The sequence below is a fragment of the Oreochromis niloticus genome, linkage group LG11 (genome assembly GCF_001858045.2).
Source record: "Oreochromis niloticus isolate F11D_XX linkage group LG11, O_niloticus_UMD_NMBU, whole genome shotgun sequence".
Taxonomy (NCBI): Eukaryota; Metazoa; Chordata; class Actinopteri; order Cichliformes; family Cichlidae; genus Oreochromis; species Oreochromis niloticus.
The window spans coordinates 33,432,475-33,448,352 of record NC_031976.2 but is presented as its reverse complement, the minus strand read 5'-3'; the positions used below and the strand labels follow the sequence as shown (position 1 = coordinate 33,448,352).

The 15,878-nt window shown below is 42.6% G+C and overlaps 1 protein-coding gene across 1 annotated transcript; it reads left to right on the top strand.

The window, feature by feature from the left end:
* The first annotated feature begins 7,231 nt into the window (after window positions 1-7,231).
* nr1d2a (nuclear receptor subfamily 1, group D, member 2a) lies at window positions 7,232-13,301 on the top strand. The gene is made up of 8 exons (XM_003443058.5): window positions 7,232-7,604; window positions 10,201-10,437; window positions 10,524-10,612; window positions 10,715-10,859; window positions 10,960-11,660; window positions 11,763-11,948; window positions 12,431-12,641; window positions 12,759-13,301. The coding sequence occupies exons 1-8, from the start codon at window positions 7,574-7,576 to the stop codon at window positions 12,956-12,958; spliced, it is 1,800 nt and encodes a 599-aa protein (XP_003443106.1). The 5' UTR covers window positions 7,232-7,573; the 3' UTR covers window positions 12,959-13,301.
* The last annotated feature ends 2,577 nt before the right edge of the window (window positions 13,302-15,878 follow it).

The following is a 15,878-nucleotide window of genomic DNA, read 5'->3' as shown; positions in this document are numbered from 1 at the left end:
CCACCACTGACCTATGAATCATATGCATAAAAAAAGCATCTAAATGAAAGGATGAACCATGTTGTGTCAGACAACAAAGAATTAGCTTTAAATTTAAAACCTTAGTAGCCTGTCTCAACTCCCCCCCCCTTTTCCCCCCATATTTTTAGTTGAATCTATGAAAAATCCCAAAGAAGACAGACATAAAATAGTCTTAAAGCCATTAGCTGAAAACTTGATATATTTCAGCATGATGTGCAGTATGTCTTTAAAAATAACTGGAAACTGAACAAGTGGGGGACAAAAGAAGAGGTGGAAGTCCTAAAAACCTTAAAACTGTCTATACCAGATGAACAGTGATTTAAAGTCCTTCAAAAACAGGAAGACATCCAAAAAATACCTGATGCAGAACTGAAAGATGCATTTAGTCCTTCAGATGATTCATCTAGCCCACATTTTTGGCTGCATTTTAGCCTGTGGTGTTGGTATTTTGTCAAATGAACACAGAAAAGTACCATCAGATTTTGATCTGCCATGCATCTGATTGGCAAGAGCTTAATTTTTAATGCCTTAATTTTTCCAGCATGACAGTGATCCCAAACATCCAGAGAAGACCTTCAAGAACTATTCCTGAAGTCTACTTAAATTATGAGAACGCTTCCTCAGAGAGTTCAGGCCGTCTTTAAAAATAAAGGCAGTCATACCAAATATTGATTTTCAAGCTCACTAGAACTGAATAAACTCTGCTTTTGCTTTATATACTGTATGTCCATGTATGTTTGTTTGTTTTTTTCCAACAAATCACTGAATCTATTTCCCATTTTCCTAGTAAAATATAAAGAAAATGAATGGTTGAAGACTTCTGCACAGCACTGAAAGGTAAAAGTGGTTTGTTCTGCCAACGTGCAGAAGCTTTGACAGTTAACTAAAGATGAAACTGTTGCTGGCTTTTACCAAATATAGAAGGTCTCTGATGTGGGTTTTAGGTGAGTGTCGAGTATGTAGATCACAGAGGTCGGGTCAAACCCAGGTCACCACCGGGGATGCCATGTTCCAGATTTTTCTGCAGTGGGTCAGCATCACTTTGGAAAAAACAGAACAGTGCTGATCATCATGGTTGCACGTATGAGCAGGACAAAAAAAGATTAAATACATGCATGAGTAACCAGAGGGTGAGCTGTCAACTGTTTAAATGCTGTAACTGCACCAAATCAAAACAGGGAACTTACGAGAAACAGGAAATCCAATATGTGTTCAGCATTTATTATTTAATTGTATTGTGATTTTATTTAATTCATTTGTAGGTTTGGGCTCGTGTTATGCACTCAGCTGTTAAAAAAATGTGTGTCAGTCTTCTTAAAATACTTCTGCTGGCTGATGGGGTGTGGAGCATCAGCGACCTGCAGAGTGAGAATCATTCCACAGATGCCTGAACTCCGGGCAAACAGACGAATCTGGTCAATGAGCACTTAGTCACACAGTCACACTGTGCACGTGTTTGCACCCAAAACTTTTAAATCATGACAACTTTGTTGGCTTTTTTCAAGAAACCAATGAATATAAGTTATAATTTCCAAAACAGCTGAATTTGTACATGCTCAAACAACAAATTCCACATTCAGGCAACACTAAATTCCTTAAGTTAGGTATAAATGTTACTGTATAGTATAAATGTTAATCATTCATCTCACTCAATCTCATTGTACATATTGTGGCAGTGTAGCATTCAAGGCTAAAGGCTAAAAACAGCCACAATCATAAAGTAATTTATGAGATGGTAAGCATAATAAACATAGTTTTATTGTGTGCTGTTAAAATGAATAATGAATATCAAGGTTGAAAAGTATCAAAGTTTTGTTAATAGCTGCCAAATATGCAAAAACTGATCAGTTCGATTACAGTGAAATTATTTGATTGTATTTTCAGTAAGCAAAACAGGGCATCTTCAGTTACAGTGTAAGGGTGCGCCGCACGTCTGTGGTGCTGCTTTAAGCAAACTACTGTCAGCCACACGGTATTAAACTACTACTGCAGGTGTATTTTTTCCTAATACCAGGTTCATCATCCAGCCCTCCAGTTAAAAAGTGCCATCTTCTCAGAAATCACCTGAATCTTTCCATTAAATACATTATCATGGCATCTCAGAGATAACAGTCCCAGTGTAGAGATCTACAAAGTCCATGTTAGGAGGTCGGAGGGTTGGCTGTGTCATAAATCACAGGTTTGTCAGCCAGGAGGCTGAGCCATGTGTGTTTTCCACAGTGGCCATATATAAAAGATGGACACAGCAACAGTGAAGCTGCCCACTAGTTTTCAGACCTTGCAGTTTTTGGCAGTGAGTAGTGACAATGTTTGAATGGGAGGGTGGACTCCTAAGTTTTTAACTAATGCTAACAAGTCCATTCATAGAGTGTATAGGTGCAACACACAGTCACACATATAAGCTACTTACGGCTAAGAAACATACTCAAGATTCTACAATTCACCAAAAACTGAAGCACAGACTTCGTAAGTGGTCTGTGGGTCACAGCAGGCAATGGCTGTATTAAAAACACAGCTCAGCTTAGTTTTCAAATCACTCAATGTGAAGCTCAGTAGTCCTGGTATTGAAAACTACGTGGTTAAGTTTAGGAAATGATCGTAGTATGGGTGAAATGATGAGTTGCGAGTTCAACGTTTCTACACAGAGCTGATAGGGACAATGGAGTCATAGAGAAGAGTACTGTACAATGTAAAATTTGACCAAATGATGGTACCAAGGTAATCAGACTATCCTGACAGAAACTTTCATGCCTGTGCAGTCATTTGATAATATTGTGATATTTGGTATATGGATCTAGTGACTGACTTGACCAGCCACAGTCACACGTCTGAGACGCAAGTGCCCATGTAAACATTGCTCATTGATTTGACCATCTGTTTTCACAATTTTATGATAAATCTTCTTCAGGTGTTGTCACTAACATCTGCCTCCATCTCTCCCGAACCTGAGCACTATTCTCTGTCAAAACAACTCTCTCCAAGTCCTCCTTCACTCGATCATCTCTTTTTTTTACCCCTCACCTCCAATTGCAGCATCCTTTATCCAATATCCATCCATCCATCTTCTTCCGCTTACCCGGGGCTGGGTCACGGGGCAGCAGCCTACGCAGAGAAGTCCAGTCTCCCCAGGCACCTCCTCCAGTTTATCCGGGGGAACACCAAGGTGTTCCCAGGCCAGCCTAGAGATATAAACCCAGCGTGTCCTGGGTCTGCTCCGGGGCCTCCTCCCGGTGGGACATGCCCGGAACACCTCACCCAGGAGGCGCCCAGGAGACATCCTTGTCAAATGCCCCAACCACCTCAACTGGCTCCTTTCAAAATGGAGGAGCAGCGGCACTACTCTGAGCCCCTCCGAGATGGCTGAACTCCTCACCCTATCTCTAAGAGAGAGGCCAGCCACCCTCCGGGGGAAGCCCATTTCCGCCACTTGTATCCGCGATCTCGTTCTTTTGGTCACTACCCACAGCTCATGACCATAGGTGAGGGTAGAGATGTAGATCGACCTACCAAGACTTTTTCCAATACTAGTTATATTTCCTCTGCACAAATACGCATGCCAATTTAAAAAAAAATCCTACATATAATGTGAAAACCATTTCCATGTAAATTGTTTTTCACACTTGACTAAAAATTAAAATGAAAAATGATCCGTGTTCACAGCAAACGTTTTTCCCCCTGTAATTTGCAATAGCTACTCCAAGACTACTGCAAGAAAACCACAGAGACGACCTGGGTTCACTGACAAGTAGATTGTTCCAAGAATACAGTAATTGAATTACAGGTTTAACAAAATGTGCAGTTCTTTTTCAAGAGTCCAGAGCCAAAATCAGAGGTGTTTCCAGGATGCTTTACATGGGGAGGATCAAGAAGCAGTCAGCCCTGCTCTGAATCCCCACTGGTGTGGACAATGTCACTGTTTGCATATATGCTTTGTGTGGGCCTCATCATAAGCCAGGCTGAGCTAAATATATGGTCGACTTCTCAAAGGAGAAGTCTTCAGAGCAATTGAGTGTATACTCACATTGTCAGAATTATGAAAGCAGCACATAGCCACACTGACAGTGTACCAGCTAATGCATTAGTAGTGCATTAGCATAATGAACAAATGAGATAAAATTACAGCATAACACACTCCCTCATGGAGGCATTATCCTTGTGCTAATCGATATACTGTGATTACACTCCACATTACTACCATCATATCTCCATATTTTAGTGGTTTACACATTTACTTTGCAAGCAAAATGTTGCTTGCTGTTGTGTCAGGAAGGAAATGTAGAGTAAAAAAAACCCCAAACTATCAAAACATGCAGAGCTACAGTGGCTTGCAAAAGTATTCGGCCCCCTTGAACTTTCCCACATTTTGTCACATTACAGCCACAAACACGAATCAATTTTATTGGAATTCCAGGTGAAAGACCAATACAAAGTGGTGTACACGTGAGAAGTGGAACGAAAATCATACATGATTCCAAACATTTTTTACAAATAAATAACTGAAAAGTGGGGTGTGCGTAATCATTCAGCCCCCTGAGTCAATACTTTGTAGAACCACCTTTTGCTGCAATTACAGCTGCCAGTCTTTTAGGGTATGTCTCTACCAGTTTTGCACATCTAGAGACTGAAATTCTTGCCCATTCTTCTTTGCAAAACAGCTCCACAACTGCCCTGTGACGGCCTCAGAGGTTGTCTCAAGTCTTTTGCAGACTCCAAGAGGTTTTCTTCCAAGATTGCCCTGTATTTGGCTCCATCCATCTTTCCATCAACTCTGACCAGCTTCCCTGTCCCTGCTGAAGAGAAGCACCCCCAGAGCATGATGCTGCCACCACCATATTTGACAGTGGGGATGGTGTGTTCAGAGTGATGTGCAGTGTTAGTTTTCCGCCACACATAGCGTTTTGCATTTTGGCCAAAAAGTTCCATTTTGGTCTCATCTGAGCAGAGCGCCTTCTTCCACATGTTTGCTGTGTCCCCCACATGGCTTGTGGCAAACTGCAAACGAGACTTCTTATGGTTTTCTTTTAACAATGGCTTTCTTCTTGCCACTCTTCCATAAAGGCCAACTTTGTGCAGTGCACGACTAATAGTTGTCCTATGGACAGATTCCCCCACCTGAGCTGTAGATCTCTGCAGCTCGTCCAGAGTCACCATGGGCCTCTTGGCTGCATTTCTGATCAGCGCTCTCCTTGTTCGGCCTGTGAGTTTAGGTGGACGGCCTTGTCATGGTAGGTTTACAGTTGTGCCATACTCCTTCCATTTCTGGATGATGGCTTGAACAGTGCTCCGTGGGATGTTCAAGGCTTGGGAAATCTTTTTGTAGCCTAAGCCTGCTTTAAATTTCTCAATAAATTTATCCCTGACCTGTCTGGTGTGTTCTTTGGACTTCATGGTGTTGTTGCTCCCAATATTCTCTTAGACAACCTCTGAGGCCGTCACAGGGCAGTTGTGGAGCTGTTTTGCAAAGAAGAATGGGCAAGGATTTCAGTCTCTAGATGTGCAAAGCTGGTAGAGACATACCCTAAAAGACTGGCAGCTGTAATTGCAGCAAAAGGTGGTTCTACAAAGTATTGACTCAGGGGGCTGAATAATTACGCACACCCCACTTTGCAGTTATTTATTTGTAAAAAATGTTTGAAATCATGTATGATTTTCGTTCCACTTCTCACGTGTACACCACTTTGTGTTGGTCTTTCACGTGGAATTCCAATAACATTGATTCATGTTTGTGGCTTTAATGTGACATAATGTGGAAAAGTTCAAGAGGGCCGAATACTTTTGCAAGCCACTGTATCTGCCTGAGAGTCCTTGTGACAAGGAAGCAGCTCAAAGTTGATTTCTATTACTAACCACCATGTTCTTTTAGCAATTTTTGGCAGGGGTTGGGCTGCCAGGGACTCCTTCAATGACAACCAATCAATCCAATCTCTGCAGCCCCTGTTCAGGGTGGTGGGCTTGCTGGGCTCTGTGGGTTTAGGCCTAAACAGCAGACGTTTGCCCTCAAATCCCAGGACCCAGGCTTAGCTACAGGGTGGGGCCCTAGTAACGCTGTCTAGGGCTGGTTAACTTTGTCCCTTGCTTTCCTCATCAACAAGGTTAGAGCCCGTCTCTCAGGGAGAGATGCAGGTACATTCCACCAGTCACCAGTCCAACACAGAGACAGTCATACATTCACTTCACAAGGTTCTGCAGTAGCAAGAAATTTGAGAACCTTACCGGTGCAGATGCAAACTTTGACAAGGAAGCTTAAACCAGGAACCTTCTCACTGTGAGGTGATAGCACAAACCGCTGCACCTCTGTGCTTGCTTAAGCCATGTTTTACAAAAATATAAATTTCTAAAAAGATTACATTCTTTCTGAGCATTTAAACAACAGAACTATGCAAAAATATTAACATTTAGACCCTGTTAGAAAACTTCTTGTCTACAGTACATTCATAGTTTTTTTTCCTCTTACAGAACCTCCTGTACATGCTTTTATTGTGACTCTTTTTTGTCTAATTGTAGTTAAATTATAACTGAGATTTGTTCATTTCTATCAATCACACTTTACAACAACAGCTTTAAAGTTTAAACCTAAGGCCAGGTTTAAAAAGTTAGCGAAACAGTCATAACATCCATCTATGGATGTGTGGTTGGACATGAATATGTCAAAGAAAAAAAACTATTCCACATTTATAAACTGCAGATATCACAGCTGGAATCATGCGAGGGACAGATGTTTACACTTATAGTTGTCTTATTTTGAATACATCGTTAATTATTAGGGTTAGAACGCAACAGTTGCCACTTTTTTCCACAGCTTGTTTTGTTGGTTGCCATGGTGACGCGTGTCCACGGAATGGTCTAGAAAACACGCTGGCGACAGGAAGCAGATTCAAAGTCGTGGTGACTGACTAGAAAAACTCGACAGTTGGCGACTGTGCACAGAAACACGGGGCCGTGCGTGTCTGGCGGGCTGTGAGGGGAAGGAGAAGCGTTATTCAGTCGAACTTGAATAACTAAACGGTTCGGCTGCAGCCGCAGCGGGAACTGCGGAGCTTTTGGGGCTTCTCCCCTTCACGTTGTGCTTTGCAACGTGACCGCTGTTACCCAGTCCTCTGTTACGTCGACGGGCCGCTTGGCTCCGCCCCCACCAGTGTCCTGAAAGTGTGTCACTGGGTTAAAGTGGCTCGAGCAGCCCAGGCGGAGGGGCGTGGCTGACAAATGGGTCACATGGGCGAGCCCACTATTGAGAACATTTAGTTCTCTCCACGAACCCGCAGTCACAAACACGGCGAAAAAAGAGGGGGGAGTTCCTCCCTATTCAGCTGCCTGTACTCGACCTGCTCTTTCTCAGACGCGCCTTCATGACTCACTGAGTTGGACCTGCAGAATTTTCCCGAAATAGAAGCTCGATGTGAGCTCGTGCACCGTCTTTGACTACTAGAGTTTAGTCCCAGTCGCTGATGTGTGAAGTGGCAGAATAAGTCCTGATAGACCGTGCGAGTTTAGTCAGATATCTGTTGGACTTTTACATTTTTTTTAAAAAATTTTCTTAATTAATTGATCGGAGATGCCTGAGGACATTGGGACAGCCAAGCCTGGTAAGTTTGTTTTTCTTTAATAGTTAAAATAATAGATATTTAAGCCTGTCACATCCATTGCATGCACTGTGCAGAGACGCTACTGCTGCTACTACTGCTGCAGTATTTTGTTTTTTTCTTAATTAACGGTGTCAACTGGGTTTAATACATTTATTACAAAAAAGTTTAATTATGTGGGCTTTTGACAGTTTGTGGATGGGCTTCCCATTAAAGTCATGCGTGACATTGACTTGTACTTGTGTGTACCTGTGTGTCATGCAGTTGTTTAGTGAATAATAAGGGATTTAAGGTGCTTTAAACAGCAGGACGTGAATGAATGGCGTCCTAGCGAGTGGACAGTATTTCAACGCAATAATCAAGACTTCACGTTTGAACACCATCATAGTTTTTCTATACACTTGTGTTACGTTAAATTGTCGCAGGTTTAAAGTGTGCTAATAGACGTATTTTCCCTGTATTACCGTGTTTTAAAACGGGGTTAGGAGTGCCAGTGAGGCGCTGCGGCGTTTACATTTGACACAACAACAGTGTTCCACTTCCCCGAGCCCTCTCACATGGACAGCGTAGCCTGGCCATGTGCCTCTGTGTATACGCTCCCAGGGAACACTGCTCTGATTGGTCGAGGGGTGTTCCCTTCTTGGGCGCACGCTTCGGCGCTGCTCTACTCCGATTGGTCGGGACGAAGCCCGTGACGTAGGGTGTTGCATAATCCACTCTGAATGCGGCTCTCCTGGCGCGAGGCTCTTCTGCGGGGTACACGTGAGCCGGAGAGAGACAGCAGCGAGCTGACCTAGATTTTTTTTTTCTGTCCGCTTGGCGTTTCGCTTTCATAGAAATTCATGACAAGTCCACGTGTGGGAGGGCCGTGAAAGACAGCAGTCATGGCTCGGGTTAGGTAATCGTCTGCCGCGGCCTCTGGCACCAAGGGGCTTTTTAAAGAAAGGGTTAATGAAGAAAAACAGTTCAGCTTTCACGCAGATATTCCAGTAAACCCCGACTCTTCACACGTACATGTTATATTCGTGGAAATTTCCCAAGTATGTTTGGCAGGGGCGTTTCCAGGAGTTTATAAACGGGGTGGCACTGGTGTGACCCAGAATGACTTAGCACAGACGGTGCTCTTTGAAAAGTAGCACAACACACGAGTTTATATATATTTAAATGTATTGAATATCTGTCACCAGTCATACTCAGTACTATAACACACAGCTTCAAAATATATTTAAAAGGTACATGAAGTAAGAATTAGAAGTTACACAGAATTACAAAGAATTATACAATATCAGGTCTTAACTAGCGACTACTTTTATACTTTAAAACTTTTAAAGTTAGTGGCATAAAAAGGCCATGGGCTTCCAAACTGAAGGGTCTCAAGAGCTTTTACAGAAGACCCGCAGATGCACAGTTTTCTCAGTAAACCTTGTTTTTGAACTTCATCATACAAAGCATGTTTGGCATTTAACAACTACACCACCTTGCTTTCCATTCATTCACTTCAACACGTCAAACTGGAAAAGTTTGCCCTGAGGGAATTAACAGGTTATTTTAAATTTGAAGGACTTTCATGAACACGTAAAGCAGACACCTTTGTAGATCTGTTGTTATAAAAACTGTGGGGCTAAAACACGGGGCCAGCCCGCTGAGATTTTCTTGCTGAACATGTCATTACATAACACATGGTGGATGTTTTCCCTTTGTGTTACTTGCCTCCTACACGTGTTGCCTTGCTCTGGTGCTTCACTGACCCCGTCTAGTCGTTAAGTCATTGGAGCACGCTCCCATAGCACAGAGACCCAGGCTTGTTATGTAACAGTGTTATCCAACCAGTAAGCACTGGAGGTGATAAAACAGGTCAATCACAGTGTTGAATAAGACAACCAGGAACCGCACACGCTGGACTGCTGTGCTGTCTGGGTGTGTCAGAGGCACCTGTTTCTACTGTAGATGTTTGTGTTATTGTTTTATTCCCGTTACCGTTTCTGTTTCACAATAAGAGTTGGCACGATTGATGTTTTGTACCGTCAGGAAGACAAATATCTGGATATGCTGATACGGCTGCAATGCACCATAATTCTTGGTATCAGGTTTACATGGAAACGAGCTATCACACGTCCACAGATAGCGGTGTTTACCTTGTGTGTTTGCACTAGTTCACATTTTTGTTAGAACGAGGGTGGACCACCACCCCCCAAAGGCCATTCTGACAGACAACGTAAGCAAAAGTTGTAGGATACAGTGAAATTAATGCTGAAAGAAAAATCCACCTCAAATGCTGTATGAACATTTACATTAGCCAGTTCTTTTATAAGCATCTCTGCACAGGCCACCGATGAAATCCATTGTATTGGAATGAAGTTAAACAGCAGTACATTAAAGCTATTTTGCCTCGAGATTCTTAAGGATAATGTTGCTTCTTGTTGATTTTTCCAGGCCATATTTTGCCCATGTGTGTATTAGAACAACAGCACTAAGTTGCATCTGAATTTCTATGTTGAGAATGACTAAATTCATAGTTTTTGGATGGAGCAAGTATATAAGTAAATCGTCTTTCCCTACTTTAAAGTGACCCTCTCGCCCTCTTTCTTTCTGTCTGCAGGAGGTGTCATTGCCTATATTTCCTCCAGGTCCGCCCCCAGCCCAGAGTCCTGTATGAGCAGCAGCTCAAGCAGCGGCTACCTGTCGACGTCACCAACTCCTTCCCGGCCCTCGCTGCCCAGCAGGGCCGTAGGCATGGTAGTGGATATTGCTCCACCGGGCAAGAACGGCAGCCCGCGTGGCCATGGCGGCGAAAAGGCCGGCCGTTCTTCTGCGTCTGCAAAGAGCAGCATCACAAGTAAGCACTAAAGCCTTCATTTTATGATCAGCATGCTTATTTATGTGTCCCATGTGGTGAACCCCTGCTCATCTTTTTCTTTAAAGAAATCAACGGCATGGTGCTGCTGTGCAAAGTGTGCGGGGATGTGGCGTCAGGCTTCCACTACGGCGTCCATGCTTGCGAAGGATGCAAGGTGAGACGCATCCCTAGAAGGATTCATTAAAAATTAAATTCGCATCCTCTTGTGCACATGGCTCATGCTCATCACTGGGGCAACTTGGGAATTTGTTTTTAGGGCTTCTTCAGGAGGAGCATCCAGCAGAACATCCAATATAAGAAGTGTCTAAAGATGGAGAACTGCACCATCATGAGGATAAACCGCAACCGCTGTCAGCAGTGTCGCTTTAAGAAGTGCCTGGCTGTTGGCATGTCTAGAGATGGTGAGAGTTAAGATTTATTTACATTCAGAAAGCAAAAAACACCCCATGATTTATGTTTACGCTAAAAGCGTAGTAAACTTAATGACCTGTTCTCTCTCAGCTGTTAGATTTGGCCGGATCCCAAAAAGAGAAAAACAGAGGATGCTGCTGGAGATGCAGAACGCCATGAACAACATGATGAGCAACAACAGCCAGTTACACAGCATGCTCCAAGGACACCAGAGCCCCCCACTGCCCATGGAGGCCATGACAAGTGACTCCAACTCCTTTCCATCCTCTTCCTCCTCTTCCTCTGCTTCCGATTCGCCGTCGTGTTCCAACCCGTCCTCCCCGCAGTGCCCTCAGGACTCCGAGTCAGTGGTTTCTATGGACACCACCTCAAGCTCATCCTGCTCATCGGACAGCGGTGAGGACGAGGCACTTGTCACACTGAACAGGCAGCACCAAGATGCCTTAGCGTTCACCCAGCAGAGATCACCAACGCAAGGTCAGACCTCACCTGCCACGGTCTCCGTGGAGACGGGGTGTGAAAGCCGAATGGAGAAGCAGCAGGATAGGTGGAACTGCTGGAACAACAGCGTGGCGGTGAGAGATTACCAGAACTGTCCTTACAGTAGCGGCCAACAAGTCACCAACCCTGCCTACAGGGGGGAGAGGGAAGGTTACCAGCAGCAGTTCAACAGCACCCCTAGCTGTGAACAGTCAGAAGACAGCCAAAGACAACAGACAGAGCTCCACACACAATCTGCCTCAAATGGTTATAATGGACCAACCAGCTGTGTGAATAATAGGGCACACTTGGTGAGTGATTTCATTTTTCGGTCTTTGAAATTCTGAGTCCAATGAAAACAAAAGCTGGATTAATTTTCGTCACACTGACACCTTTCTTGTTTGGTTTTCCAGCTGTGCCCGATGAACACCTCACCTTACGTGGACCCCAGCAAGCCCAGCCAGGAGGTCTGGGAGGAGTTCTCCATGAGCTTCACACCAGCCGTGCGAGAAGTGGTCGAGTTTGCCAAAGGGATTCCGGGCTTCCGCGACCTTCCCGAGCACGATCAAGTCGGCCTGCTGAAGGCTGGAACCTTTGAGGTAAGAAGGCAAACAGGCTGAACACAAACAGTCGTGTTATTTTGTCCTCGCTTTGAAGTCAGACAGTGCAGGCTCGTTAATACCAGGAATACAGGAGCCACAGAGAGCAATCTGCCAGCTGTGTGCACAGGCAAATATTTGTTCTGATAACAGTTGGGATAGAAATGAAAGAGGCTTGTCGAATTTTTATTTCAACTGTGCACCAATAAATTCTTATCAGATTCTTCGAGGAGCTGAACCTCAATTACTTTAAAGAAAAAATTGTTACAGTGCAAAGTTGCAGATTCCTGGCCTTATACCAACTACAGTATGCAGTGAAATGACCCAGCTCTTAAGTATGATGCCAAAGGTTTAAAGTGGGATGAGACTATTAGGCATTTATTACATTTTAAAGTAAGAAATGCAGTTATTCGTATATTTCTGTTGGTTTGATCAAAGTCTTTGTCATGGTCTGAATAATTAATTCCTGTTTTTGCTTCCAGGTGCTGATGGTTCGATTTGCCTCTTTGTTCAACATCGCCGAGCAGACGGTGACCTTCCTGAGTGGCAAATGCTACAGCCTTGACACACTACGCTCATTGGGTGCCGGCGAGCTCCTTAACTCTATGTGCGAGTTCAGCGAGAAGTTGGCGGCGCTGCGGCTCAGTGCGGATGAAATGAGCCTCTTCACCGCTGTGGTGCTTGTCTCAGCTGGTGAGTAACATAGACTATACATATATGGACTACATTTTAACGGCACAACTAGCAGTATTATCACAACGGAAGGAGTTCTCCAGTAATAATGCCCTCTCTCTATTTGTTCCCGCTCAGACCGCTCAGGGATCCAGGACCTAAAATCAGTGGAGGCTCTGCAGGACAAACTTATCCGAGCACTGAGAAACCTGGTGATGCAGAACCACGGCGACGAGTCGGCCACCACATTCACCAAGCTGCTGCTCAAACTTCCTGAACTGCGCTCGCTCAACAATATGCACTCAGAGGAACTGCTCTCGTTCAAAGTGCACCCTTAAAAAGCTTCCTGAGCGGGTACTTGTGTACCTTCCACTTCCTCCACCTGGACCTGCCTCTTACCGCGCCCTCTCAGCCCCCCTTTCCCTGCAAACTGACCAACCCAGTTGTGTGTTTGTTTCTAGAATGTATGAAACTTTTTTTTTTTATTCTATTTTTGTTGAAAAGAGAACAATTAAAAATGTACTGTATTTATAGAAGACGTAGCTTACGCTTGTTGCACACAAACACACGCAAGTGCTCGTGTGTCAGAGGTTTATAGTTTTGCAGTTGGATGCAGTTTTCTATTTTTAAAAGCAAGAAGAGTATTTAACTGGCTTAAAGAGAATATAGAATAGAAACTAATTAGTCCATGATATTGATTTTTTTTTTTTTTTTTTTTTTTTTTTTTTTTTTTTTTTTTTTAAACATTTGTTTCCTCCAAAAGCCATTTAATTCCAAAGTGTATTCTCTAATGAGCGGGTGAATGTGAGAGAAATAGAGAAATATATATATATATATATATATATATATATATACACACATACATACATACATACATACATACACACACACACACACACACACACACACACACACACACATCTATGTATGTATAGGTAGATATATATAGATATATACTGTACCTTACACACATGTTTTGACTGCTACATGTTTGTTGAGGAAAACAAGCTATCAGAAAATATATTGAAAATTGTGTGAAGATTGCTGCTAATGCATGGCTGTGTTAATGCAAAACTACTATTATTTACCCCCCCCCCCTCAGAAAGCATCTGTTCAGTTAATTGACTCGCTAAATCTACAGTTATACGCTTTGTGTTTAATTTGGTTTTCATACTCATGTCCATGCCAACTGCTGGTTCACCTTCCAGTGATTTCTGGGTGAAGTCAATAAGGCTATTTGAAGCAAAAACACTACATTTGCACTTTTGGGAGAAAAAAAATTTATATATAAAAATATATATATATATATATATATATATATATATATATATATAATATAAAAAATCTCTAATAACACATGTTGACGCTTTCAACACAAATGTTTTTGCCTTTTTCCACCTGTTTGGTTCTTTTTTTTGTTTTTAAGAAAAGAAAAAAAGAACCAAACTGTTTTCAGCCCAGCACTGAATTTGAATTTGTTTTTGTCAGCCATTTTGTTAAAATGTTTCTTCTACTGGCAGCACTGCCACCTGTAAATAAATATAAATATATAAATATCTGATGAATATAGAATATAAATATGATATCGTATAAATAAAATGGAAGAATGGAAGAATAATTTGTGTGTGTAGTGTTTTTTTAATTAAAAAAATTGTTTTTATACTGTACATGTCCAGAAACTTTGGGGATGTAATGGTTGTTATTTACCACTAGATGGAGCAATGTGCACATGGTGTCTTGATTTAAATATGAAACCATCACTCTTGAAAAACAATTTATTATTTATCCTAAAAGGAACTGCTGCCAAAGTGCCTCAGGTAGGAATGGAGAGACAGTAATTAAGCAATGAGGAAATATTGTAGACCTCACCCCTGACTGGAAAAGTGGCCTGAAGGGCTGCTTCAGAACTCAGAAGCACTAGACTCATAAAGGTAAGTGTCCATAAAGTAGCAGGGAATGTTGCCAAGAAAAAAATCACATTGTAATTTTTTAGTTAAACCCCACATCAAGTCAGATAGCCTAAACTTCACATTAGAGCCACAAGGGGCAAACCACTACATCAATAGACATCCAGTACTGTGTAAAAGTCTTGAGTCACTCCTCTTCTTCACACTTTGCTTCCAATAAGACAGACTTTCCTGTCATTTTTAAAAGTGGTCGTGAGCAATAGTTCTTGAGGATTTTTAAAGGTTTTACAAGGTGTGTCTTTGGACACTATTTTCAGAGGAATGAATTGTTTGTTGAACCACTTAACCCTTGAATCATAAAAAAGGCCTCTAACTCAAGGAATGGACCAGTGTTGTACACAGAACAAGCAACTTAAGAAAGGACTTTGAAAACTTTGACATTTTTCTTTCTCTTAAAAAGCACAGCAAGTAATTTTTTGAGATCATTTAATAGAAAAAAATCTTATACTCATAAATATACATTGATTAGTGTGTAATCACAGCATTGTAAGATGGCGAAAGATGTACCCTTAGGCCCCCTCCTCGATTCAGAGATGGTCTTTCCCTTTTCACGTAAATGGCCTCCTTGACTCCGCACTCAAACCAGCGTTCCTCCCTGGGAGCGTTCCTCCCTGGGAGGAACACTGGTTTGGTACATCTTTGTACCAAACCAGATGGCGAAAGGTACATCTTTCGCCATCTTACAATGCTGTGATTGCAGCCATTCCCCAACTCTCTGTGAATGGTACTCATGGCCATTGATCAGTGTTCTTTGATCAGTGGGTTTTGGTCAGTGATTGTTGATCAATGGTCATGGGAATTTGCATAATTATGATTAAGGAACTGACCTCACAGCCCATTGTTCCTTCAGTGGGCTGGTTTCAGTCATTATGCAAATGTACTGTTTATAAGGTTTGGGGAAACCTGCAGTCAGCTGAGACTGAAGAAGTCACTTGGATGAGTGACGAAACGTTTCTCCCACAAAACGCTACGTCCAGATGAACAGATTCAACTTTTGGAGATCTACAGTACACTGAATCCTCATGAGAAATGGAGTCTGTGGAAGTGTGGCTGTCAAGAACTCATGTTTTGAGAGGCAGTTTTTCATAATTTTGTTGGATAACACAGTGAAGATTAGACAGGAAAGCATGGAATCAGGGATGACACACAGCAAAGGGCCTTGGGTCAGACTCAAATCCAGGCTGCCACATTTAGCCTTGCGGCATCTGATCACCTGATCAACCTAGTGAGATATACTTGCACCCAAGAAGCCATTCTTAAAGAAGGGAAAGACTCTGTCATGGGCTGGGCT